Source organism: Trachurus trachurus, assembly GCF_905171665.1.
Source record: "Trachurus trachurus genome assembly, chromosome: 3".
In the NCBI taxonomy this organism is placed as follows: domain Eukaryota; kingdom Metazoa; phylum Chordata; class Actinopteri; order Carangiformes; family Carangidae; genus Trachurus; species Trachurus trachurus.
The window spans coordinates 15,162,751-15,188,354 of NC_139893.1; the positions used below are offsets into that span (position 1 = coordinate 15,162,751).

General features: G+C 42.0%; 1 protein-coding gene across 1 annotated transcript; it reads left to right on the top strand.

The window, feature by feature from the left end:
• Positions 1–186: 186 nt before the first annotated feature.
• On the top strand, positions 187–17,323 carry cenpf (centromere protein F; the record flags this gene model as incomplete). The annotated part of the gene is made up of 37 exons (XM_084001703.1): positions 187–348; positions 480–605; positions 902–972; positions 1,179–1,309; positions 1,843–1,934; positions 2,017–2,284; positions 2,755–2,957; positions 3,072–3,197; positions 3,319–3,447; positions 3,583–3,705; positions 4,512–4,647; positions 4,752–4,881; positions 4,982–5,261; positions 5,444–5,650; positions 5,781–5,989; positions 6,192–6,321; positions 6,545–6,823; positions 6,994–7,581; positions 7,743–7,916; positions 8,071–8,942; positions 9,071–9,282; positions 9,367–9,514; positions 9,604–9,745; positions 9,927–10,020; positions 10,206–10,459; positions 10,560–10,668; positions 10,788–10,993; positions 11,150–11,368; positions 11,618–11,761; positions 12,087–12,276; positions 12,361–12,458; positions 12,607–12,648; positions 12,797–13,882; positions 14,553–14,709; positions 14,775–15,332; positions 15,655–15,746; positions 16,855–17,323. 37 exons carry the CDS (start codon positions 187–189, stop codon positions 16,960–16,962), a joined length of 8,295 nt encoding a protein of 2,764 aa, XP_083857829.1. The 3' UTR covers positions 16,963–17,323.
• Positions 17,324–25,604: the final 8,281 nt, after the last annotated feature.

Consider the following 25,604-nt stretch of genomic DNA (forward strand, 5'->3'; position numbering starts at 1 on the left):
TATTATTTCTTTATATCATTAATGGCATAATTAGCAAATTTGTGTTTGATAGCATATGATTGTAGGCGACGACGCATTTAACTATTTTATCATCTTGACATTTTTTTAGATTTTGCTGATTTAGTATTTTGGTTTTGTTCTCTCCCATTTTTTTTAAATGAATGTGTGTGTGTTCAGGTCATAAACATGAGCTGGGCGGTGGAGGAGTGGAAGGATGGACTTCCAGGGAAAGCCCTGCAGAAGATCCAGGAGATGGAGGGCCAGCTGGATAAACTGAAGAAGGAAAGGTCCCAGAAACAGTTTCAGCTCGAGTCTTTAGAGGCAGCCCTGCAAAAGCAGAAGCAAAAGGTAGGTGCCAAAGAGGGAAAGATAAATGAAATCAAATTAACTGGTGGTAGTGTGGCTAAATCAACTATTATGGGGAGAAGGGGGTTCTTCCTTTACCATACAACTTTGAATTTCTCACTCTCTCTCCCAAGGTGGACAGTGAACGCACGGAGATCTCTGCTTTGAAAAGAGAGAACCAGAGTTTAGTAGAGTCATGTGACTCTCTGGAGAAAGCCCGTCAGAAGATTGGCCATGATCTTGGTGTTAAAGAGCAACAGGTCGGTTCCTGATATAGTAGAGACACAAAAATATGTACTACTGCAGTTTGTGGATATTTAGTTTGCAATTAACACAGTACTACACATTAGAATAAAGTAATTGTTCAGATGATTAACTGATGTCTACATCTCACACATATACGGTACTTGAATGAGAATAAACACACTCTTCTTGAAAATAAAATGTATAAAAAGTACACATGCAACTTTTAATATATGCTCTGCTGGTTGCACAAACTAATCAGTAAGACACATCAAGTGCTGTGATGGCAAATTAATCCTGTTTTTGAATTTAGGTAAGCTATCTGGACGGTCAGCTGAACTCCTGCAGGAAGACCATCGAAAGACTGGAGCAGGAACTTAAGAAGTGAGTTCACTTACTTACAACTTGTTTGTTGAAATGAAGTGTAATACGTATGAAAGCACAGCGTTTGGATTTGTAGATGCAGCCCTGTTAGCTGGTGTTTTGTAAAGTTTTCAATAAGTGAAATTACTGTTTATCAACAGTTTGAGTCTTGGACTGTCGGTGATGCAGTCTCTGTTTTATTATTTATTCATTCCTAATTTACCCAGGTACAAAAATGAACTGGATCGCTCTCAGCCTGCTGGTTCTTCCGCCTTGTCATCCTCCTCCTCAGAGATTCAGCCTTATACAACTCCACAGAAAAGTTTCTCCACCCCAGCACCTGCCTACAGACAGCAGGGTATTTGAGTCATTAATTGTATCTCAAAGCTCACTTTTTTTTTCCTTTACTTGTTAGTTTTCCACCTGTCCATTATTTTGTCAATCTGTCTGTTAAAGGAAAGGGAGGCAGAAATCTAGAAAAATACTTTGAGTTGAGTCCACACGGTTCTCATCCCCTCAGCCAGAGCAGCTAGTAGAGAAAAAACGTCTCTTTCTTACGTTTTAAAACGTCCAAATAATACGAATAAGGGCTGCTGCTCTGTGATTGGTCAAAATCAACCGTCACGGGTAGATTCTTTGCAGGCTGAAAACAGAGCCTAGGGGAGACGCAGACGTCTGATCTTTTTTCACATCACTTCATTTACATTATCCCCAAGGTTAGTGTGTAAGTTTTTGCCTAATACCGTCAAAAAAAAGCTGCCTCCCTAGCCTTTAATTTAAAAATCTTTGAGAACTTATGTTAGTGGTATTCATACAAATGTTGTCTTGAAGTATAACTAATGATTATCAGACAATAATAGCTCCTTGTGATCAACTGTGTGTGTTCCACAGATAACAGATTAGAGGAGCTTCAGGAGAAATACAACCAGGAGGTAGAGGAAAGGAAAAGGTTGGAGACTGAATTCAAAGTCTTGCAAGTTAAAGTGAGTACATTACTTATACTTACTGTTCGTTTGTTTGTTTGGTTGTATTTGGTATTTCAACTTTACTGTGCTCTTCTTCTAGATGCTGAATCAGTCATCAGTCAGTGTAAGCCACAAGGACATTGCTGCCCGCCAAACTGGATCCTCCATATTCCCATGGCAAGATCAGGGCCACAGCCGCCAGTCTCAGGATGCGATGGAAACGCCTCTGAAGAGGCGCGGGGCATCGCTGTGGGAGTCCCACGAGGAGACGCCTATCAAACCCAGCCAGAGAATGAGCTCTGCTCGAGCAGTGCAGAGCCCCAGTGGATCGTCTCAGCAGATGGAGCAGCTGAAGTCTCTCAACCAAGGTGAACTGGTTATGATGGATATCTGAACTGAAAGGGATAGTTCAACATTTTGGCAAGCTTTTTTTTAAAACGGCGGAGCAGAGCCACGAGCTGCTTAGAGCTACGCTACGGAGGCTAATGGGATTTCTTGGTTTCCCTCATCAAATACACAATCCAACAACTCCAAAACGCTCTCGTGGACAAGTTGTGACCTGCACATTCACCACACTATGAGATAATAACGGAACGTTGTGAGACAGAGTTGTTTTCGAGGCAAATGCAGAGACTGCTTGCTGAAAAAACGCGGCAAGGCAACGCGCATCAGCGGTTTTGCATGAATTTATCTCGAAAACAACTCCGTCTCGTAACGTTCCATTATTTCATAGCAGTGTTTCCCACATTCATTCATTCGTGGCGGCCCGCCACAGATAAATTTGACAATCCTGAGCATAGCCATGAAAAGGGATTTGATGTTTAAGTTTCTCCATCAGAGCTGCGTGGCCGTGTGTCGGAGCTGGAGAGGAATCTATCCAATCAGGAGAAGGAAATTCGTAGCCAGGCCACCAAGCTGCAGGATCTCCAAACCCAACTGAACCAGGCTCGCAAAGACTTGACTGAACGGGACAGAGACCTGGCCAAGACTGGCCATGAGCTGACTCAGGTCACAGACAGACACCAGCAGGCGCAGGCCAAGGTAGGCGTCTATGAGTGCTGCATAAAGACTTAATTTTAGTCGGATAGATGTTTGTTTGTTTATTTCACAAATCTTACAGTACAGTAGTAAAGTGGTGTTGTGGATTGTTCTTAGTGTTCCTCAGTTGAGCAGAAGCTGAAACAAGTCACAGACGAGATGAACTGTCAGAGGCACAACGCTGAAATCTGCAAAAGAGCCCTGGAGCAGAAACTGAAGGACCAAGAGAAAGACAGTCAGAAGGTGAAACAGTGTGGAGTTGCACCATCATTAGGCCTTTTATTGATTTGAGGTTTTATCAGACACTATGCATACAGTACAATTGTGCTTTTGTATTTTAATCGAAGTGTTTTATTCTGTTTAGGAGCTTGCCCAGCTGCAGAGTTCCCACAATGCTTTGGATCAGCAGCTGAACCAGACTAAAACCAAGCTCACACAAGAGATCCAACAGTCCAAGAAAGACTACAATGTTCTGCAGGCTGAAATGGAGAAGGTAACTTTGAAACCTCTATATTCTGTCTTCTTCCACTTGGACTATTATCTTCACACTGGGCCCCTCCTTTGAGACCTTACTCTGCTCTTGTATTTAATTGTTCCTCTGCTTCGTCTACCCTCTTGCTTCTTTTAGATGAACTCCCAGAAGAGTCAGATCGGGAAAGAGGTGGAGGAGCATAAACAGAAGCTGCTGAGGTCAGAGCAGAGCCTCCAGGCCAGCCAGACCAAAGAGCAGGACTTCCGCAAGAAGATGGAGGTTGGTTGCCTTAAAGGGATAGTTCAACATTTTGGCAAATTGGCCCATTGCCATAATCGCTATAGTCATAGCAGTAGGTTCATTACCTTTAATTGTAGGTGTAAGCTATTTTCAGTACGGCGGAGCGCAGCAGCTGGCTGCTCAGAGCTACGCTATGGAGGCTAATGGAATTTCTTGGTTTCCCTCATTAAACTCATCAAATTCAACATCCCCAAACTCCACAGCGCTTTTGTAGACAAGTTGTGACCTGCACAACCACCACGCTATGAGATAATGACGGAACGATACGAAACGGAGCCGTTTTCGAGGTAAATACAGGGTAAATACGGAGACTGCTTGCTGAAAAACTGTCCCTGAACGCAACGCGCATCAGCGGTTTTGTATGAATTTACCTCGAAAACGGCTCCGTTTCGTATCGTTCCGTCATTATCTCATAGCGTGGTGGTTGTGCAGCTCACAACTTGTCTACAAAAGCGCTGTGGAGTTTTGGGATTTTGTATTTGATGAGTTTGATGAGGGAAACCAAGAAATTCCCTTAGCCTCCATAGCGTAGCTCTGAGCAGCCTGCTGCTGCGCTCCGCTGTACTAAAAATAGCTTACACCTACAATTAAAGGTAACGAACCTACTGCTATGACTATAGCAATTATGGCAATGGGCCAATTTGCCAAAATGTTGAACTATCCCTTTAAGTAGAAAAACACTCACTGAGCCTGTGAATTGACATCTTTAATTAAGGGTTGAATAAAGAAATATATATATAAGTATTATTCCTGTAACTTCTCTTCATATTTCCTCCTCCCTTTAGGAGCTGCAGAAAGAGAAGAACAGCGTGACAGTCCAGTTGGACCAAAGCAGCAGGCGTCTCGCTCAGCTAGAGGAGGAGAAGAAGAGTGCAGACCAGAGCCTCAAACGCATCCAGGGACAACTAGATGACTTCAAAGGTAAATTTGTACTATGAATGGCTTTGACAAAGGGTAGCGGGAACTTTAGACAATTCTCTAAAGTTATCACACCTTTTTTAACGGATTGTCTTGTTGCTCTTCAGCAAAATCGGAGGGACAGGTGGATGAGATGAAGAGACTTCAGGTGAAACTGGAGCAGCAGACTCAGACTTCAGCCCGAGATCTGGAAAACTTGAGAAAGACACTTTCTGATGCAGAAACCAAAAATGACAGGTAAACATATTTTTACTGTACACTTAAAACTAGTCACATTTTGTACAATTTAACTCGATCTTTAATCATTGTTGATATACCGGTATTTCAATCGCTGTAGGTCTCAGAAAGAACTACAGACACAGAAACAGGAGACAGAGAGGCTGACCAACAGGTTGATGAACCTAGAGAAAGAGAGCCAAGAGCTGAAATCCAATCTCACTGCGAGTCAGAATGAGTGCAAGGACCTGAAACAAGAGCATCAAGCTCTGCTGGAGTGGAAGAAAGAGAAGGAGACCATGATTAATGAAACTGAGGCTGTACAGAAGGAGCTCAGAGACAAAATTAGCAACATGGAAAATAGTCTCAGCTCCCTGAATGAGACTAATGATGAACTTAAGGTAAGTTGTGTGCACACATACCCATGTGACAGCCATTGAATATTATCCAAATGTATTTTCATACTCATCAGTGAGCTGCATAACCCATTATTTTATTTCACAAATAACAAATAACTTATTCCAATAGAGTTTAAGACACGATAGTACTGGTACTGACTGAGTGTGTTTTGTCATTCTTGTAGAAGCAGCTCATGAGTGCAGAGGGAGACAAGACTAGTCTGTCTGCTCACATCGACTCCTTGAAGGGAGAACTCCTCAACAAGAGCACAGAGCTGGAGGAGAGGGAGCACCAGTACAAGGAGCTCCAGTCTCAACTCTCTGAGGCTGAACAGAAACGCACCAAAGACCTGGAGAACGTCGGTGTGCAAGTGGCACAGCTCGAAGCCCAGGTGACTTATTGTATTGTTTGTTTTTTCACTTTACCTTTATCAGTGTTTTATTACCGTAAAATATGTCCTAAAATATGATAGCTTTGTAATCAATTGCCACCTAAATTAAAATGTTTTTTAACCTGAACAGGTCAAGAATCTGGAGCTAAAGTTGCAAAAGGAAATAGCTCGAGCAGAGCAAGCGGAGAGCACAAACACACAGCTGCTGGACGAGCAGCAGGCGGCCTGTGACCTGGTCCGCTCCAAAGACCAGCTGGTGGAGCTGGGCCAGGCTGAGATCAGCCAGCTGAGAGACAGCCTGGCTCAGTCCACTGCTCAGCAGGAGGAGCAAAATGCCAGGTGGGAGTTTTATTTATTTAGTTCATTATATTCTATTAACTTTTTGCAGTACAACAATTGTGTGATGAACCCTAATTTTATAAAGTTACATTTTTGATCCTAGTGAAGCTTGATGTGTCTCCATTGTTTTCCTGGGGGTAGTTTGAATGCAGCTTGTTTTTAAAATGCATGTTTTCTGACTTTTATGTCTGTGCTCTATCAGGTTGGCAGAGGAGAAGGCGGCGCTGCTGAAACAGTGTGAGGAGAGCGTTTCAGCAAAGAATGAAGAGACGGAGCAGATAAAGCTGCAGCTGGAGGAGTCTCAACAAGAGCTGCTGCTCAGCAAGAATCAGGTCTGTTTTATGGGACAGCAGCAGAAACTTGTTTAAGTTTGCAGATAATTTATTCCTTGACATTTGTTTCTTGTTTACACCTTTTATGATTCCTTTAAAGCATTCAAACAATCCGATGACCTTTTTAAAATGTTATACATTGTTTTATAATTGAGTCGGATGTTATTCCCTTCTTTTGTCGTATCCAGCAAAAGCCTGAATTTTATCTTTCATTCATGTTCAGGTCGGTTCTACGGAGCAGTTCCTGAAGGTCCAGGAGCAGCTGGGGGCTGAGTTGCAGAAACAAATCAAGATCCTGACAGACAATCAAGAAGAACACAAACAGTTGTATGAAAACAAATCAGAGGAGCTCAAACAACTACAGGAGGATCTGAAGGACCAGCAGGCTCAGACGGAGGAGAAGGAGACGCAGCTCAGAGAGACTGAAGTTCAGATCTCCTCTCTTGAGAAACAAAAAGCTGAGCTGAAAAATGTAGTGCAAGAGATGAAGAAAGAAGCTGAGGTAAATATTGTTAGATTTTCTTTGCTCTTTTTACAGAGTTTTATTTAATTCCTTACTGTAGTTAACTGTAGGTTTTTCACTGTATTTGTGCTTTTACTTGATTTTACCATGTAAATCTTTTGCCGTTATGCTCTTTAACACAAGTGATATGTGTTGTGCTTCTTATTAAGACCCTCCTACATGTTCAGACTGAGAAGATCAACCATCTTCTGGAGCAGATTTCTTCCTTAGAAGAAACTGTGGCTTCAAACAAAGATGCAGCTGAGAAGCTCCCTGTCTTGAAGAATGAACTGGATGTGGTCAACCAAGCCCACACCGATCTTAAAAAGTATTTAGAGGCCCTCGAGAAGAGTCACTCCTCAACGGCTGAAATCAAGTCCAACCTGGAGAGTGCCCTGACTGAGAAAAGTAACCTGGTCTCTGCTTTGGAGAAAGAAGTCAAAGATCTCTCAGAGAAGATGAGTAAAGAGTCAGAGAGTCACTCTTCAGAGATTGAAAATCTCCTCAACAAAGAGAAAAACCTGAAAGAGCAGCTTGAAGCAGCAAAGAAATCGGTGACTGCTGCCAAAGGAGAACTGAGTTCTCGTCGCGAGGAGATCAAGACCATGAAGACGACTCTGTCTGCTGCTTCACAAGGTTTGGAAGAGAGAGACAACACCATAAAGAGTCTGAAAGAGAAGCTGAATAAAGCGGAGGCAGAGCAGGCCAAGACCTTAGATCTCCTGAAGGAGAAGGTGACCGCCATGAACAAAATCAAGGTTGGCCACTCATTTTTTTCTTTGATATGTTTTACATGTTTACTATCTGCTTTGTTAGTGTCTAAATCTTACTATATAATATTTATGTCTTCAATATATTTTAACAAATAAACAACAATATAGTATGTTGAGCCTTTCTTTATTCAATTATTCACACAAAGGTACAACTGGAGATGCTGCAAATGGACTTGGAGGACAACGAGTCGGCTATGAACACTTTTGACAATCAAGTGGAGGAGCAGAAGGCAACGATAGAGACACTGGAAGCCGAGCTCGCTCAGAACCAGACCCAGATGTCTGAAATGGAGGCCAAGCTGGAGGACAGCAAAGCTCAGGTACAGTTACGGCCCTGAAAAGCCTTAAAATTAGATAAAAATGTTGACATTATTGTGTTTTTTAAATAACCACTGAATTGACATCATGTTGTGCAACTTGGGTAAAAAAAAGTATCTCCTTTGTGACTAATCCAACATCCTGTAACCTTAACAGGTCTCTGTCCTGGAGTCCCGTTTAGAGGAGGTCCTGTCACACAACTCTGTGCTTGAGACGCAGTATGTGACGGCTAAGGAGGAGCTGTTCGAAAGGAGCTGTGAAGTAACTCGTCTGGAAGAGGACGCTGTGAAAGGAGCAGAGCTTGAGGAAAGTGTTTCTGCACTAGAGTCCAAACTCAGTCAGATCACAGAGGAAAATATCAAGTTAGAAACAACTCTCAGGCAGATAACTGAAGACAAAGACAATGATCTCAATCAGTTCCTCCAGGAGAAATGCAGCTTTGAGGAAACTTTGAAACAGTTGAAAGACAAAAAAGACCAAGTAGAAAATGAAATAAATCAAGTAAATGCAGAAAAGGAGCGATTAGAGGTCAGTGTAGAGAAGCTGTCTGAGGAGAACAAACAACTACAGACTGAAGTGCAGCAGTTGACTGAGGAACAGCAGCAAACAGATGAAAAGATTGATAAAATAAACGCTGATAAACTAAAAGCTGAATCAACTGTTAGTCAAGTCGCTGAGGAGAAAGCACAGCTAGACGTTACCCTCAACCTCATTCATGAGGAGAAAGTCCAACTTGAGGCTCAACTTGGTGAACTGACGTCTGAGAAAAATGGTTTGGTTGATAAGTTGAATCAAGCAGTTGAGGAAAAGCTTCAGCTGGAAGTTAACTGCAGCCAGCTGACTGAACAGCTCGTCAGATTACAGTCTAGTCTGACTCAAATGACAGGAGAGAAGCTGCAGTTGCAAGAAAGCATCGAGACGCGTGAAAACGAGGTGGCGTCACTTAAAGAGCAGAACGAGTGCATCCAGCGCTCACTACAGGCCTCGGAGCAGGAGCAGCAGAGGATGGAGGAGGAGAACAGAGAGAGGTACAGTTCATCTTCATCTCCACTAAGGGCTGTTCTTGTCTCCTACAAGTAAATGCATCAGTGTGGTTTTGCACTCAGTATTTTTTGTATGATTTTAACATAACCTGGTTTCATCTGTTTTAACACAGGAGCCACCAGTTTGAGGCAGAGCAAACCCACCTGCATGAAAAACTGGCGGACTTGCAGAAGGAGCTGACTGTGTTCAGGCAACGATACGAGTCGCTGTTGGAGCAGGTGGCCCAGCAACACAGCGTCATACAGCAGCTCTCAGACTCACAGAGGAACCCGAGGCCTGGAGAAGAAATCAGCCACGTGGAGTCTGAGGAGACAGAAGTCATTGGTGAGTGTAAACAAAACCAAAGTTTTCCATAAAATATTGTTGTTATTTGAATTTGTGTATTTATTTTGAGTTGTCTCTCAACAGTTTCCCCAACAGAAGCAGAAGGACAGATTAATGTGGAGCCAACTCATGATTCAAGTATGAATACAGAATCCCTTCCAGTAGAGGAGCAGCTGAGCCCTGTACCGTCTGAAATGGATGAAGCTTCACACACGTCTGCCGAGGCCTTCTGGTACAAATAATACATGCATGAATTATTATGATTATGAAAATGTGTTTTAATGTGCAATGAGTAAATCTAATGTCCCTCTACCCCAATAGTGAGACGGAGTTGGTTACCAATGAGCAAGAAATGATCCAGGAGCAGGTGGAGGAGGAGAACCAGCCATGTGTGGCTGATGCAGAGGAAATGACGAATAATGTGGAGGAGCAACCGTCCCTTCAAGAGCAACCCTTAGATCAGGTAGAAAACAAGTATTTCAACAATGTGACCCATGATGGCATCATTGGTTTAACTCAGGGAGTGGGATACTGGCCATCATGTATTTAAATTGAAATTTCTTTTGAAAGGAATTTGTCATTTCAAAAACTTTTATTATTTAATTTATCACTCACCTTAGGTGTCAATCTTTATGGCCTTGCAGGTTCCCGAAGACAGCAGCTGTCCTGGAGATGCGATCTGTGAAATATCTCAACCTGTGCTTTCCTTGAGTGAGACCAAAGAATTAAAATCCACTGGTGAGGAATTAAACAGTGCTTGTAATGGTAGGTGCAGCAATAATAATGTGTTTTCTTGGGTTTATTTACAGTGTTGTTAAACTTTTATGGGGGATCCAGATTATAAAACAGTTTCTTGAATGTATGTGTTCTGGTGTATGATGCTTGAATGATCTACATACACATAATGTGTCTATCACTAACAGACTCGTCTCAGGAGCAAGATGACCTCACCCACTACATGGAAATGATCACAAAACAAGAGAATGAACTGCAAAACCTGCGCTCAGAGTCTGAGCGTCTGAGCTCTGAACTGTCGCTGAGGGAGGAGCTGACGTCTGAACTGGAAGTTCAAGTTAGAAATTTGGAAAGAAAAGTTCATGCAGCAGAGGAGGCGGCACAGGGTGCAGCTCAGAAACTGACCGTTGCTCTGGCGGAGCGGACCGACGTTGCTGATCAGGTAAGGGAACAAAATAGTAGTGCAATGCGAAATATCAGACTAACAGTACCGATGTATGTGGTTATTATGTGGGACACTAATGTTGTGTACTTATGTTCAGCTGGTGCAGCTGTCAGAGGAGAGGGAGACATTAACTCTACAGCTTCAAACAGCTAAATGCCAGCTGGCCGATGTTATAGAGATGCTGGAAGGACTGGAGATGGCCAAAGGTAAATATCATCCTAGCGTAGTGCTTATGAGGAAGTCATTTTACAAGGTTTAACAAGGTTTTAACGTCTCAAATAAAGTTTTTGTGAGTGTCTGTGATTGATTTGTCTTGGTTCTGTAGGTGGATGGGACGAGAAATTCCTTCAGCAGGAGAGTGAGTTGAAGAGGGTTCGCTCTGAGAAGGCAAACCTGGAGCAGCACATCCTGGGCATGGAGTCTGAGCTGGAGACCCTGCAGGAGGAGAGGACCAGGCTGCAGGAGGAGACGGAGACCCAGAGGAGGAGGTGTTCAGGCATGGAGCAGCAGATTGAAACACTCACGACAGAGGTGAGCAGAGCTGAAAATCTAAATAATGTCTATTGGGAAATCATTAATTAAGTCAGGTTGTTTTGGATTTGTGCAAATTATGAGGAGCCGTTATTGAACGGAGTCTGTCTTCAAAGGTTAAGTATTAAATAATTATTCTAATTATTATTTCCTCAGACGAGCCAGCTGAGGTCTGAACTTGTGTCCTGCACTGAGGAGCGAGATGATCTGAACCAGACTTTGGGGCTGTGGAGAGAGAAAGTCAACAACCTGGAAAAGACAAACTGTGACACCAGAAACCTAATTTCCATCCTGGAGGACGACATCAGAGCAGGGAGGAAGGAGTATGAAGCCCTGCAAGGCAACGTGGAGAAACTGAAGACAGACAGAGAACAGGTACAACATGAAATCCTTGTCCTTTTTTCTTTTGCTCTTGATTTTCACTTCTGATCAACACAATGCTGACAGATATGCTACGTTTGATTCTCTCGGCTAAAAATATGATATTAGTTCAAAACATTGCTTCATTTCATGTTGGCAGACTACTAGTTATAATCTACATGTGGTTAAGTCTCCTCTGGTAACTTATTATTGATGTTTCAGATGTTTTCTAACTCAGGCTTGATTCCTTTTCCTTCACTAAAGCTGTTGGAGCAGATCAATGTGCAGGAGCAGGCGATCTCTCACCAGAGTGGAGAGAGAGAGGAGCTGATTGGCCACCTTAACCAGATCAAAGAAGACCACACCTCTGCCAACAACAACACTGAGTCCATGGTCAGCAAGATACAGGTGAGATTTGATAGGAATGTCATTTTGGTTTGTACATTATCACAATGCTAAAGTCTCTCAGACGTTTCAGTTTTCTTAAATTGTACTAAGGACAGTCACACCCACACAGTATGTCTGATCTCACATCTTTCTGTGACCTCTATTGCATCCCATCTGCTCAAAATAATGTTAACTACATTGAAAGGGTGGAGAGTAAAATGAACACATGTAGGTCGTGTCTCACTTTCACAAAAAGATCCCTCTAGGATCAAAAAATGTACCTCTCTGTGTATGTACCCCACTTTTCCTCTTCATGATGAGTTTCCTTCTTCTTTGAATCCCCAAGGCTTTAGAGGGAGAAGTGAGCCGTCTTTCACAGTCTCTCGAGTCCTCTCTACTGGAGAAAGGAGAGATTGCCTCTCGTCTGAACTCCACACAAGATGAGGTGCAGCAGATGAAGAGCGGTATTGAAAAGCTTCAGATCCGCATCGAGTCAGATGAGCGAAAGAAAAAGAAGATGGGAGAGCTGCTCAAAGGTGACGCCTCACATCTTTTGGAGATGACATGGCCTCTAAAGTTTTGTAATGTGTTGGTCTAAACGTGACTGTCTGTGTCCGCAGCTGCCCAGAGAAAGTCAGACTCACTGCAAGATCGCATTGATGCTCTGGAGCGGGAGAAGGAAGATGGGGAGCAGAGTCTAGAGGAAGCTGTTGTACAGGTACTTCGTCAAAAACACACATAGTTAACTTACAAAGGTTTAACCTTTTTTCTGCTTGGAAAAAATGTACACAGAGGAGTTTGATCAAATATTAAGTTAAAATCTGCTTACGTTCTGTTGAATGCTGATGTTATATTCTTTTCAACAGGCTGAGATGGCCAAAGCTGAGCTGGAGGAGGAAAGGACAAAGGTACTTTCATGATGATCTGTGTTGTTGACACATTTTGTCAACACAGAAGTATTTTATTCATGCCGTATTCTCACTTTTTTCTTCACTCTTTCCTTGTTTCCTTTCTCAAACTCTGCTGTTGTTTGTCTTCAACTCTCACCACTCTCAGGTGGAGGAGGAGAAGGAGAAGCTCAGTGAGAAACTATCGGAGCTCTCTGCCATGTTGGAAAACCTGCGATCTGAGAAAGAACGCATGGAGAGGGAGCTGGAAACAAAAAACCAAGAGATAGAGGCGCTAAAGGCTGCGAAGGAGGAGCTGGAGAGAGGACTGGAGAGGGCAGAGGTTGATAGAAGAGAGGAAGAGGAGAGGCACAAATACAGGGTAGAGGAGCTTGAGAAAGGGCTGAAAGAGGAAGCAGAGAGACAAATTAGACAAGTGGATGATCTCCAGCAGCAGCTGGACGCCTCTCGTCAGAGGGAGATCTCACTTGAACAAAAGAGCACAGAAACAGAAGTGGAGAAAGACAGGGTGCAGTCTCTGCTGGTAGAGTTGGAGGAAGAGAAACAGCGCCTGCAGGGCTCTCTGGAGGAGTGGCAGACAGAAGGAGACAGGCTCCGCTCTCAGGGAGACGAGTGGGAGAAAGAGAGAAACAACCTAAGGGCCCATATTGAGGCTTTGGAAAGAGAGACCGAGGAGCTTAAAACACTCATTAAAGCTAAAGAGGAGGAAAAAGACGTTTTGGAAAAGGAGCGGGAGGAGGAAGCAAATCAGAGACAGGCCTCAGTGAGCTCCATCTCAGCTCTTATGGCAGAGAAAAAACAGACAGAAGGAGAAAATGGACGATTGGTAGAGGAAAAAGAGAACCTGCAGTCCACCTTATCGTCAGTGGAAGAAGAGAGAAACGAGCTGCGCTGCTCTCTTGCGTCTGTAGAGGAGGAGAAGGGAAGACTAGAGAAAGAGAGGGAAGCAGTCGCCAATGAGAAAGAAAAGCTTCAAGACAGACTTTCCTTGATAGAGGAGGAGAAGCAGAAGCTACAGGTTGAAAAACAGGCATTGCAGTCTGCGCTCTCTTTGATTGAAGAAGAGAAAGAGCACCTCCGCTCGTCTCTGACAGCCCTGGAAAACGAGAAGCAAAGAGCAGAAGAAGAGAAAGAGAAGCTCTTAGAAAAACACGAGGACCTTCAGTCAACTATCGCCTCTTTGGAGAAAGACCTGGAAGCACAGAAACTGTCTGTCACACAGCTCAGTGAGCAGGTACACGCATCCAGATCTAAAAACAAAACTAAATAAAGAAACTTAAACTTGATTTTTTGAAATGATTACATGTCAGTGTAGTGTTTGGGTTCTGCTACAAAACATTTCAGCAGCAAAGTCGCTAATGCACGTCACAACTGAGCATTTTAGGTTTGAAAATGCAGTTTCAAAGCCAGAATCTGAAAAAGTTGGATTCAGTTTTTCAGCACCCAATTTGTTGTTGACTGTGATGGTGACACGTCACACCTACTTATACAGCCAGATGTTCAATAACTGTATCATTAGTTGACGTGGCTGAGAGGCATCACGACCGCCTAAAATGCGGGAGACCAGGGTTCGAATTTCAGCGTGGACTTCATGTTCTGACATCAGCTCTTCGTCTCCCCTGCCCCGGCTGACACGCAACTGAGCAACCCGGTGGCGGTGGGCAGGCGCAAGTCATGGTGTATTTGCATATTCATGAATATTCATATAACATGGATTTTTCAATGAGGGAGAAATAGTAGATGTGTTTTTAGCCTTTTTCAGAGTTTTCTTAAACAACTTTTTTGTGTGAAAGCAATTTTAATCAAAAAATTGTCATACCATTTTAAAATACCTCTTTAGGGGGACTTTAAACTCAAAAATAGTTGTCACCAGTCTTACACTTCACTCTGTCCATCCCCTCTAGGTGTCGGATCTAACATCTCGTGCCGGTCGTCTGTCCAAGGAGAGAGATTCTGCTCTCAGCAAGATGAATCTCTGGATGAAAACCTGCAAACAGCTCGAGCAGGAGAAGGGAACGATGTTAAACGGCTCAGGTGAATACACAGTCATCAGATTTAACAGTTAGTTTTCATCTTTAATACTAATGGCGAATGTTTTTGTTAAATTTAATCACTTTTTGTTTCAGGAGAGAGAAAGAGCGGTGCAGAGGAAAAAACCAAGGAGGTGGAGGAACTTAAAGCTGCGCTTGATGTAGGAAAGAAGGAATTAGAAGAGAAAGATAAGGAGCTGCAGGAGATGAAGAGCGAGTTGGAAGAGGTGAACAAACTGATGGAGGAGAAGAGCACGGAGGCCGATGAGAGCATGGAGAAATACTGCAGCCTGATGGTCGAGGTCCACAGGCTGGAAGAGGCCAACGCTGCGCTGACCGCACGGCTGGAGCAGATCACCGCCAGCCAGCGCGCTAATGACACTCCCCCCGCTCAGTGCCGGCGCTCGGCGAGGAAGTCCTCCTCCAAGGTCCGCGACAACACCGAGAACGTGGCTCCTCCTTCGACACCTCAGAGGTCTCCTTCGGGGAAGCGGGGTCACCGTGACATCAGCAGCAAAGACAGCGCCCAGGAGGCCCTGCACAACCTGACCAAGAAGATCAAAGCCAACGCAGCGACGACCACGCCCAAACCGAAAGCCGAACAGGATGACGAGGAGTTCAGGCCAGAGGGGCTTCCTGAGCTGGTGCAGAGAGGTTTGTGTCTGTTAAAGCCGTGCGATCATGAAAGTATCAAAAAATAGTATTTGTTTGTTTTCTGTGCTGGTGTATACAGATGTGTTAACAGCTTTCATGTTAGTGTGGTATCAGTTCTCTACTCTGCTCTACCACATTTCTGTTGGTTTGAAATGCTCGAGGCTTTTTACATTTTTATTTTAAAGTTTCTACATACCTTAGTTTGAATCACAGAAGTGTCTAAAATTAGCTCAGGTGCCGACGGTACAGATCTAAAAACTTCCACTCATGACCTTTATTCTCAGTGAAAGTGAAAACACCGCCGTCATTTGTCCTCCCTCAGGCTTCGCTGATATTCCTCTCGGGGAGATGAGTCCGTTCATCATGAGGAGAACCACGGTGAAGCGCTGCAGTCCTCGGCTCGCCGCCCGGCAGGTGAGCAGCTTCGTCTCTTTTTTTCTTCTCACCCACGTTCACAACGCAGCACAAAACAAAACATGAACTCAGTGGCCACTTTATTTATTACACACACTGATGTCAACATAAAACAGGAATCACCTATTAGCCAACTCCCGCTGCCTCTCCAGAGCCAAGACGACCATCAAAGACCACTTCCACCCGAACCACCACATGTTCAGTTTGCTGCCCTTAGGATCATCAAGACCAAAACAGACTCAGAAACAGCTTCTACCCACGGGCCGTCAGGAAGCTCAGTATGCTACTCTAACTACCTCTAGTACACAGTAACAGAGTAGTAGGCATGTGCAATATGTTGTGGGAGTTTGTGCAATAGTTGTATCATGTAGTTAGTTATGTGTTTTTTATTGTGTAGCACTTTATATATTTTTATGTCTTAAAGCTCCTTAAGCTGCAGCTTTTAAATTTTGACAATAAAAATCTATCTCTCTCTTTCTCCATCTCTATCTATATCTATATATACAGTATCTCTCACTGTCTCTCTATCTCTCTCTATTTATCTTTATATCTCTATCTCTGGCTATCTCTATCTATACATCTATCTGTCTCTCTTTCTCTATCTATATCTATCTCTCACTGTCTCTCTCTCTATCTATACATACATACATACTTCTTACATACTACTGGACAGTGCTGTGAACAGTGGGTCCTGACCTCAGAAAAGAGATTAAACTTTCTTATAGATGGTGGAAACAGCGTCAGTGTGCATGTGCGAGGCCCCTAATGCGCCTGCTGGGTTTCCGGACCCCTCATACATTTAAGTCGGTCCAGGTCAGCGTCTCGTTGTGTCGGGTCATCTGAGAGGAAGCAGCCGTGGATTTAAAGGATGTGGAGGTTTCAGGTCAAAGAGGTCCAGAGGAACTAATGCCTCTCAGTCACCTGCTCGACTGAACCCCCACTGCCATGTGTCTCTTTACAAAAATGTGTCCACTTCATTCATTCATTCATTCATTCATTCATTCATTCATTCATTCATCCACAAATATCCCACTTCCTACTTTTTTGTGTGTTTTTCTCTTTTACTTGGTTTCTGATCGTCTGTTTTCTTGTTGTGTCTCCACTCCAGAGCCCCTCTGCAGACGCATCCAGCGGGAAGTGTCTCTCACCGAGCAGCGAGGAGAAACCTGTGTGTCAGTCACCAGAGCAGAAAGCAGACAACTGTCACGTTCAGTAGATCATGTACACACACACACACACAGTCTTGCACTTGTGATTTATTTGTAGAAATGTATAGACACAAATACTTAGATACAGATTAACACTCCACGTTTCCACTTTTAAGACTTATTGAACTCGAAAGTAAATAATAATCCAAGCTAAGTGTATTTATCACTCACAATGCACCTTTTTTCCTTTTTGTTTGGAAGTGGTGGGGCACATGTGTGTAGCTGCACTTCACCGTTTATTTCCAGCCAGTTTATAGCTGAAATAAGTGAAATCACTAACCCATGTAAAGTGAGAAGGCAGTGGGTGAATATCCAAACACCGATTTTCTTCACAGCACTATATTTTTTTATAATATAATGATCTGTTTTGACTGAAATTGTCTGTGTCTTTCAAATGTTGGATACATAATGTTCTCTAATGTCACTGAATGTATCGTCATCTCTTCTGTTTGTTCGTCTTTACCACTGACTCACTGGTTGTACTTTATTCTCTTTTGTACTGTTCTGGTCTCCTTGGTGTATTTTGAATTTTGTCCTGCTTCATCTATACTTCCTGTAACATATCAGCTAAATACTAATGGCAGCTAAATGTGTAGATTTCCTTCTGTTTAATTTTTTATTTTTTTTAGTTATTTTGTTTGTTCAAGTCAAGACGGCTAGGCTATTCTGAGGAAACCGTTTTTGTTCAGACTTCTTTCTTTCTTTGTAGCAAATGTTGACAGCATTTCATCAGTGTCTGTTTTTATTTAGTTATAGACTCATGCTATTGATTATTGTAAATAGACAACAAAAGCAAATAGTTCAAAATTACGTTGTTTTTTTTAACTAAACCTTTTTACTGCTTCGTACCTGGTTTGATCTTTGTCTCGTCTTTGCTGCTGATATTTGCTCATGATAACTAGAAAACATTGATCACATCAGTGTGAACAGAGGTGTGTTGCCCTTTGCCACCACAGGGTGGAGGGTCTGAGCCACGTGGAGAACAGACGCTGGACGTGGATGTGGAGTGCAGCAGCGTGCAGGGCAGAGAGGGCAACAAGCAGGATGCAGCAGTCAGATTAACATAAAGTAACAAATAAACTGAAGACTTGAGATGAGAGAAGGATAGATCTAAGACTATTTTATATAGTTCCACTTCGATGTTGTTTACAATCACTACATCATCTGGAGGGGCTGTTGGCAAGGCAACCACACCGACAGGCTGTCAGTTTTTTTTTAATAATGCAAAAGTTGATTTAGACACCAACTTTTAAAGCACGACGCCTCATTACCACCTGTTCACACTGGAGTATTGTGTGGCTCTACGAGAGACAACTGGAGGGAGGTATATGGTGTTTAGTTTCGTTAGGTTGTCAGTGATATTTACATGATCCGTGACCCACTGCATCGACTACAGCCTCAGGTTATAACACATACATACTGTAGTATATTTAAATTAGAAATAATCCCACACTGCAACTTTACAACACTCTTGCGTCTGATGCTAACTGAAATCTCATTTGTCTCAATTCTTCATATTTACTCATTGCAGTATCAATATTTTCATTTAATCAAATCTCATCATCTCTCTCTCTCATCATCAACCTGTTGTCTCAGATCCACCTTTTTTTTCTTCTCAAATATGTTTATTACATTTTCACGATGTAAAACAAGAACACATGTAACAAAACAACATAAATTTGGCTCATATTCAAATTAATACAGGTGAGGGATACTGGAGTCACATCCTATACAAATAAAAATTAGGAAGAATTAGACAAAATTCAATTGAGGCTATATTAGTATAATATATTTACATGATTATAGAAAGGTATACAGATATAAAAGTATATAGAGTGTAATTTGAGAGCAGAGCATTTGGAGCTTTGATACAAACCCTCTTGTAAGAATGGTGGAAATATTCAAACCAGTGTATGACAGAAAGGGTTCCCATGTTTTACAAAAAGCATTGTCTTTGCAGAGTCCAGTGCAACATATTCAAGTATCACCCTTTGCCACTGAATCTTAGATGGAACTTTATCCATTATTAATAATACTCTCTGGCACAGAAAACTAGTGTTTGCTCAAGTTTTCTTTTAAATCTGGCAGTGATGGTCATATCAGATATGCCAAGTAGCAGATATAAAGGGCTTTTATTTCTATTAATCGACAGAAAGAATCTTATCAATTTCCTGCCAGAACTGCTGTACTTTTCTACAATACCACAAACGATGTGTAAGGGCACAGTGGAGATGATTTGGGTTGAATTTATGACGTTGAGAGGGAGAAACTGAGATCCACCTTTTAATTGAAAAACTAAATTAAACACATGATTCCCACATCTCATTCATTGTACCATGAAGTGTTTTCCATGCTGACAGGATGTAGCTGTGCAAACACGGAGGACCAGTGGCTGATGTTGTAAAATGTAATGTTTTGTTTTCCTTTTTATGTTGTGTGTGTCTGAGGAACACTGATCAGGATCTATGACCATTGATTTTCTCTTCTGCTGTACAGACGGTAAAATTAGAAGTATTGATGTGTGCCGCCCTTTTGACCTCTTCTTTCTCTAACAGTCTGGTTGAGGAGCTGCACATCTGTCTTCACAGAAAAGCTAAGCTGGGTGTACCTGCTTTTTTGCTCATTCATTCTCCTACATTCCTGTGTCTCTCTCCCCTCCTGGCAGCGGGCGAGGAGGAGGCAGCAGGGCATGCTGGGTTGTGGTGGGAACTGAGGGGGAGAGGAGGACGCAGTCACACACCCACACACACCTCGGAGCGGATGCAGTCCTGCTCTGATGTCTCTGGCTGGAGCTGTTAGCGGAAGCTGCAGTGCCAGAACCAACTCTGGCCGAGGACACGGGAAATGAGGAGATGGGTCCACTGAGCTATGTTATCACTGGCAGTCAGACTGGAGAGGGAGTGTGTCCGTCTGCGTAACTGACAGACTGACTGACCGTCAATCCCCCGCTGTATGCATGATTTGTCCCATTCTTTACCCGGCAACACTGTGTAAGCAGAAGTTCTCGGGGCCAGAGAGGCAGAGGCAGAGTCACCGACAGGAAGTGTCGACCAGATTGTGTGAACAGGACGGAGGGGAAGAGACTGTAACACGTCTCAGTCACTTTACAACCTGTTAATAATGTAATTTACAATCTGTTACAGCATCACCTGTGAGCTGCGTGTCGTTTTTAATGACAGACATGCAACCTGGCAACTCAAATGTTGTTTTATTAGTTAATTATTCACTGACCCATTAATTAAGCCAGTTGTTATTACCAATAAATCCACTATAAAAGTGACACCAAAACATATTACATGTGAGGAAGGGAGGAAAAAATAACTTGTATTATATCGTAAAGTTATCATTCATTATTATGTTATGTTCAGCAATAAATAGGCCAATGAAATTATTAAAAACGCTGCTGATAAATTAACCTGTAGCCTGTCTAAATAAAATAACTGATAAGATGTTCAGTTTTTTATACTGTTAACATCCTGCCTTCATTGAACCTTACACAGGTCTTTCTTCAAATCCCCTGGAAACCAAAAACCAAAAAAGCCTTCTTACTATGTAATTTAGGGTCTTATGTACATAATATTAAGCATGTAAAAATAATTAGAAATCAGTTTCCATCCAAATTAAAAATATTTGTCTTTTAAGTTTTTGTACATTTTTGAAACTGGGGTTGAATTGGGCGGGGTTATCTCTGAGACTTATTACGCAATAAATCCAAACCAATCATAGATCATTGCTACATTAGATTAGCTACATGTTAAGTTTCCATAAGTGTGGAGGAATAGTTGCAGAAAACTTGGCAAAGCTGTTTTTCCTTATGACAAGAAAAGTAAAAGTATTTAGTTTAGTTAAAAAAGAAGTATAGAGCGCCCTTTTAAAGCACCATTGTAATTCTTTAAAGGCCGTAACATTTTGAAATTCTCTGCTCTGTTGTCAGAAATGCTTGAAGCCGCATTAACGTCTGGCATTTGTGGAAGGTTCACTGAAGCACATGTCCTGTTGAAGTGATGGGAAAGGAAGACTGCGTGGTTCAGGGTCCACCTGCCACAGAGGGAAGAGTATAATTTCAGATTGACATGTTATTTTTAAAATATCTCGACTGAAGTCAGATTACACGTCTTTAGAGCCGAGGGAAAGGTCTGAGCACCTGACTGTGTCTGCTCTCGCTGCCTCCTCCTGGATGCTCATATGATGCTCAGTTACACACAGAGAGGGAGCTATTTTTAATAACCACTGTCCTCAGGCATTATTTGTCTTTACAGCACCTTTTCTAGCAAAGAATTGCCTCTACATGCTCAAAACTAAAAATAGAAACCATTAGATTATCAACAACATATAGGCCACCGGAGGCCTCGGGTCATGTGACCTCTGTAGTTACAGTGTTTTAAAACACGAGCCCCCCTCGGGGAAATAACTTTCAAAGACTATTGAACAAGGACGTGACTGTGGAGGAGGGAGGGTCTCGGTGGTATTAATGTGGAGCTGTGGTAAAAGTAGCAGCAGCTGGGCCTCACCACAGATACACACTGTACACGCTGAAAAAACAATCCTACAATAGAAATATCTCCTGGCATATACCCAGTTATTCTAATAAAATCAATAGATAATAACAGATATATACTCTCTGTACCCAAACTCTTGCTGCAGCAGGATGAACGTTGGGTCAGTGAGGTTGTGGACCAGTCATTAGCCTACATCCAAATTACAAAATCATGTTTTCCTGTTTCTGCCTAATGACCAAACTACTGAACTGAGGATTGTTTTTTGTTTTTTTCCTGGTGTTAAAATGTTTTTATTTGTGTCCAAAAGTGTAAAACATGATGGAAAAGACCTCCTTTTCGATAATTTTAGACAAAACAGATTAAGTTAATACTGAAAACAGCTCAGACAATTACTCGTTGGTGTTAAACTCAGGTGAGGTTTGTTTGTTTATTTGGATCCATTCTTCCAAGAGTCCATAGCATAAAAACATTACAGAATACAATACAAACACAATACAATATAGAAGAGACACAAACCAAAACATACATACAACACATGAATGGCATTAAACACACAGAAACAAAACTCATATTACTGTATATAAAAGCTATACCCTCAATCACAGTCATTAAGTTACAATAAAAGAGTTCAGATACTCCTTAAAGCAGTACTAAAGAACTTTCAGTTTTGGTTGAGTTTGGCGGCGCCTGTGGACCAAAGCGGTAGTGTTTTGCCTGAAGGAAGACTCCATTTCCCATGAGCACTAGCGTGAAGCCCTGTAAATATCCTGCATTAAAATTAACAGAAGACATCAAAACTAAGTTTCTGTTTCCAGTGGATCAATTCAAAGTGAAAACACAAACATAATCCATTGCTAAAGTGCCGTTTTGCCTGTTCCCTCCTTGTTGTGACTCGCAAAAGTGAAAGTAAAGTGAGAGCTGGGTTCCTACCATGCTCCTCAAAGCTGCTTAGTGTCAGAGAAAGAGATACAGACCCCCTCAGACCACGACAGAGGTGTCATTCAACTTGTTGTAAGTCGATGTACCATCACAAAAGTTATGAAAATATTTTATGAAGGTTGAAAAGTTACTTAGTGCTGCTTTAATTTGTTGTTTAAGAAGTTTTTCTGGTAAATTCCTAATGAGATCAGGTAAACCATCCCATAACCTCACAGCCTGAAAACAAAACATCCTTTTACCAGTTACAAGCCTAGTCAAAGGTGACCTCTAAAGGTGGATCTCAAAAGTCCATGTTAAAGAGATAGTTCAACATTTTGGCAAATTGGCCCATTGCCATAATCGCTATAGTCATAGCAGTAGGTTCATTACCTTTAATTGTCGGTGCAAGCTGTTTTTAGAACGGCAGAGCAGAGCCGCGAGCTGCTCAGAGCTATGCTACTGAGGCTCATGGGATTTCTTGGTTTCCCTCATCAAACTCATCAAATACACAACCAACAACTCCAAAACGCTCTGGTGGACAAGTTGTGACCTGCACATTCACCACGCTATGAGATAATAACGGAACGTTACGAGACAGAGTTGTTTTAGAGGCAAATTCATGCAAAACAGCTGATGCGCGTTGCCTTCAGGGACAGTTTTTCAGCAAGCAGTCTCTATATTCACCTTGAAAACGGCTCCATTTCGTAACATTCCGTTATTATCTCATAGCGTGGTGAATGTGCAGCTTGCGGCTCTGCTCCGCCGTTCAAAAAATAGCTTACACCGTCAATTAAAGGTAACAAACCTACTGCTATGACTATAGCGTTTATGGCAATGGGCCAATTTGCCAAAATGTTGAACTATCCCTTTAAAGACCAGAGGATGGGCAGCAGTATACTATGTCAAGTCTGAAGTCAGTGGATAAATAGTTATATAAAGGCTTTGTGCATGTATTCTATACTATAATATGTCTATAATATGCAACACGCTTCTGGTTTTCACTGCCTGAGATCCAAGCCCCCTCCAACCAGCGTACTAACGGGCTTCACCACTAACATACACTGTTGTCTTGTCTTCTCTGGGCCGTGGCCGACTGAAGCGGCTCTGAAAATAAAGAAACTGTGGTGGTGAAATGAGCCGGTCTACTGTATCTGTCTAAAACTGTGTGCTGTTGACTCTGGTCTGTACTTCCTGCTTTGATAACTTCACCTCACGCATCATAAGAGCAGCTGCCTGTTGGCCAGTCTCTCCCATCAGACCACTCTGCCATCCAGGAAGTTTAAACATGAATAACTACTCAGTGGTTCAGTGGCTGTGAACTGTGTGAGAGAAGAGCACAAACCGATTAATGCGCCTCCATATACAGTCCTACTTGGAGTGGTGAGAACTGGCCGTCGTTCGATTTTTGATTTATTTACTGTAATCTGACAGTCACCAAACCGATCCTGTAATACTGTCCTCAGATATAAATTCAAAAGTTACGATGAAAGTGCTGCAAACAACCTCTTGCATGATGAATCCAATTACTCACAGCAAGAAGATGAATTATTAAAAGGAGAAAAATGTTTTCAGTGTCAGTTTTCAAAAAGAAAACTAAAACAATCAATTGTATTCAGACTAGATGAGATATAATTTATATAATTAATTATATGGTGTTTGTTGTTGTGTTATTCAAAGTGCTCAACCTTCTCTGATCTACCATAATAACACAAGCAAACAGTGAAATAATTGAAAATTGGTTTATTTTCAAGTCATATATTGTATAAAACCTTTGTTACATTGTGTTTAGATTAGCTCTACATACATTATTATTATTATTATTATGACAACAACGTGTCCTCTCAGACTCACATCAGTGTAGAAACAGTTTAGAAAAATACACAGTGTCTAATACATTAGCAGAAAATGAAAAGGTCTCAGAGTTAGTTTCATTTTAGCTAAAAAAAAAAAAAAAAAAAGATTGTGTAAAATGTCACATGTTTGCTAACAAACTGAGAGAGAAGGCAGAGTCAGACCAGCACAGTGTAATACCACTACTGTTTCCATTCAGTGTTAGTACTGAACCATACAGTTAATGCTGAGCTAAAAAACACTGGTAGAGTAAAAGTCAACACATGAGAGGAAGTCGGTGAGTTAGGATCTCTAGACTAGACACAGTTCATCCACTGATGACTGGAAAATACATCGAACACCTGGACCTTTAAATGTTTCCGATTTATTCTGGTTCAGGTTTGAACTTCTTTTGTGCTTCTCTCTGAATCTCGTTGGCACCGTTTAAAACTCCAGGCTGCACTATTGACGTACTCCTAATTTCCTTCATCATTACATTCATTCGATAAATTGAGCCCCATTTGAGGAAACTGTGAGAGGGCCAGATATTAGGTGGTTTCAAACTCCCTGTGTAGGTGGGCAGTAGTGTACTGTAAGGGTTCAAAGTGTGTAGTATGTGTTACTCGCCACTAATGCCACATAACAACAGAATCGACGCCTTGTGACTGGATGGACTGGTGAGCTGCAGGGGCCGCAGCAGCGTGGTGGTAAGTTTAAAGGCTGTTTAATCAAAGTGCATTTTCTACGGCAGGCATACACATGGAAGAAAACCCTCAGTGTGTGTGTGTGTGTGTGTGTATGTGTGTGTCTAAAAGATGGGCAATAAAATACTTTAATAATCTGTATCTGTGAATCGTCCTATCAAACTGTATCAGAGCTCATTCAAACAATAAGGTTTGATTCCTCTATGATGTTGTATGTGATTTTACAACTCAGATTATCATTGTTATCAATTAAAGCAGCTCTGGGTCGCTCAGCAGAGAGTCAATGTTTGCTGGATTTTATACTTTGATACATCATAGAGCCATAAATTATCTAAAAAGTTCACATAGATGAACTTTTTTAATGTCTGACCCACTAGATCTGCAGGAACACTGGATACATATGATCATCGTCATGAGAGTACACAACTGATATTTATAATTGTTTGATGTGTAATTCAGCTGAATTCATCCAGTGTTACTCACAGTGCGACGCATTTCAACCAAAGAGCATCACTGAGTTGTGCCTGACTTTGCAGGCAAAGTGAAAAAAAGTTTAAGGCACAGGAATGGTTTGAATAATCTCACAGAGCCAATCAGTGCTCTCAGGTCTTTTAAAACTACATCCAAAATGATCTGAAGATTAGAGAGTCTGTAATGAAGCCCTCTGTTAACAGTTGTAGTAAAGACTTACTAGACTCT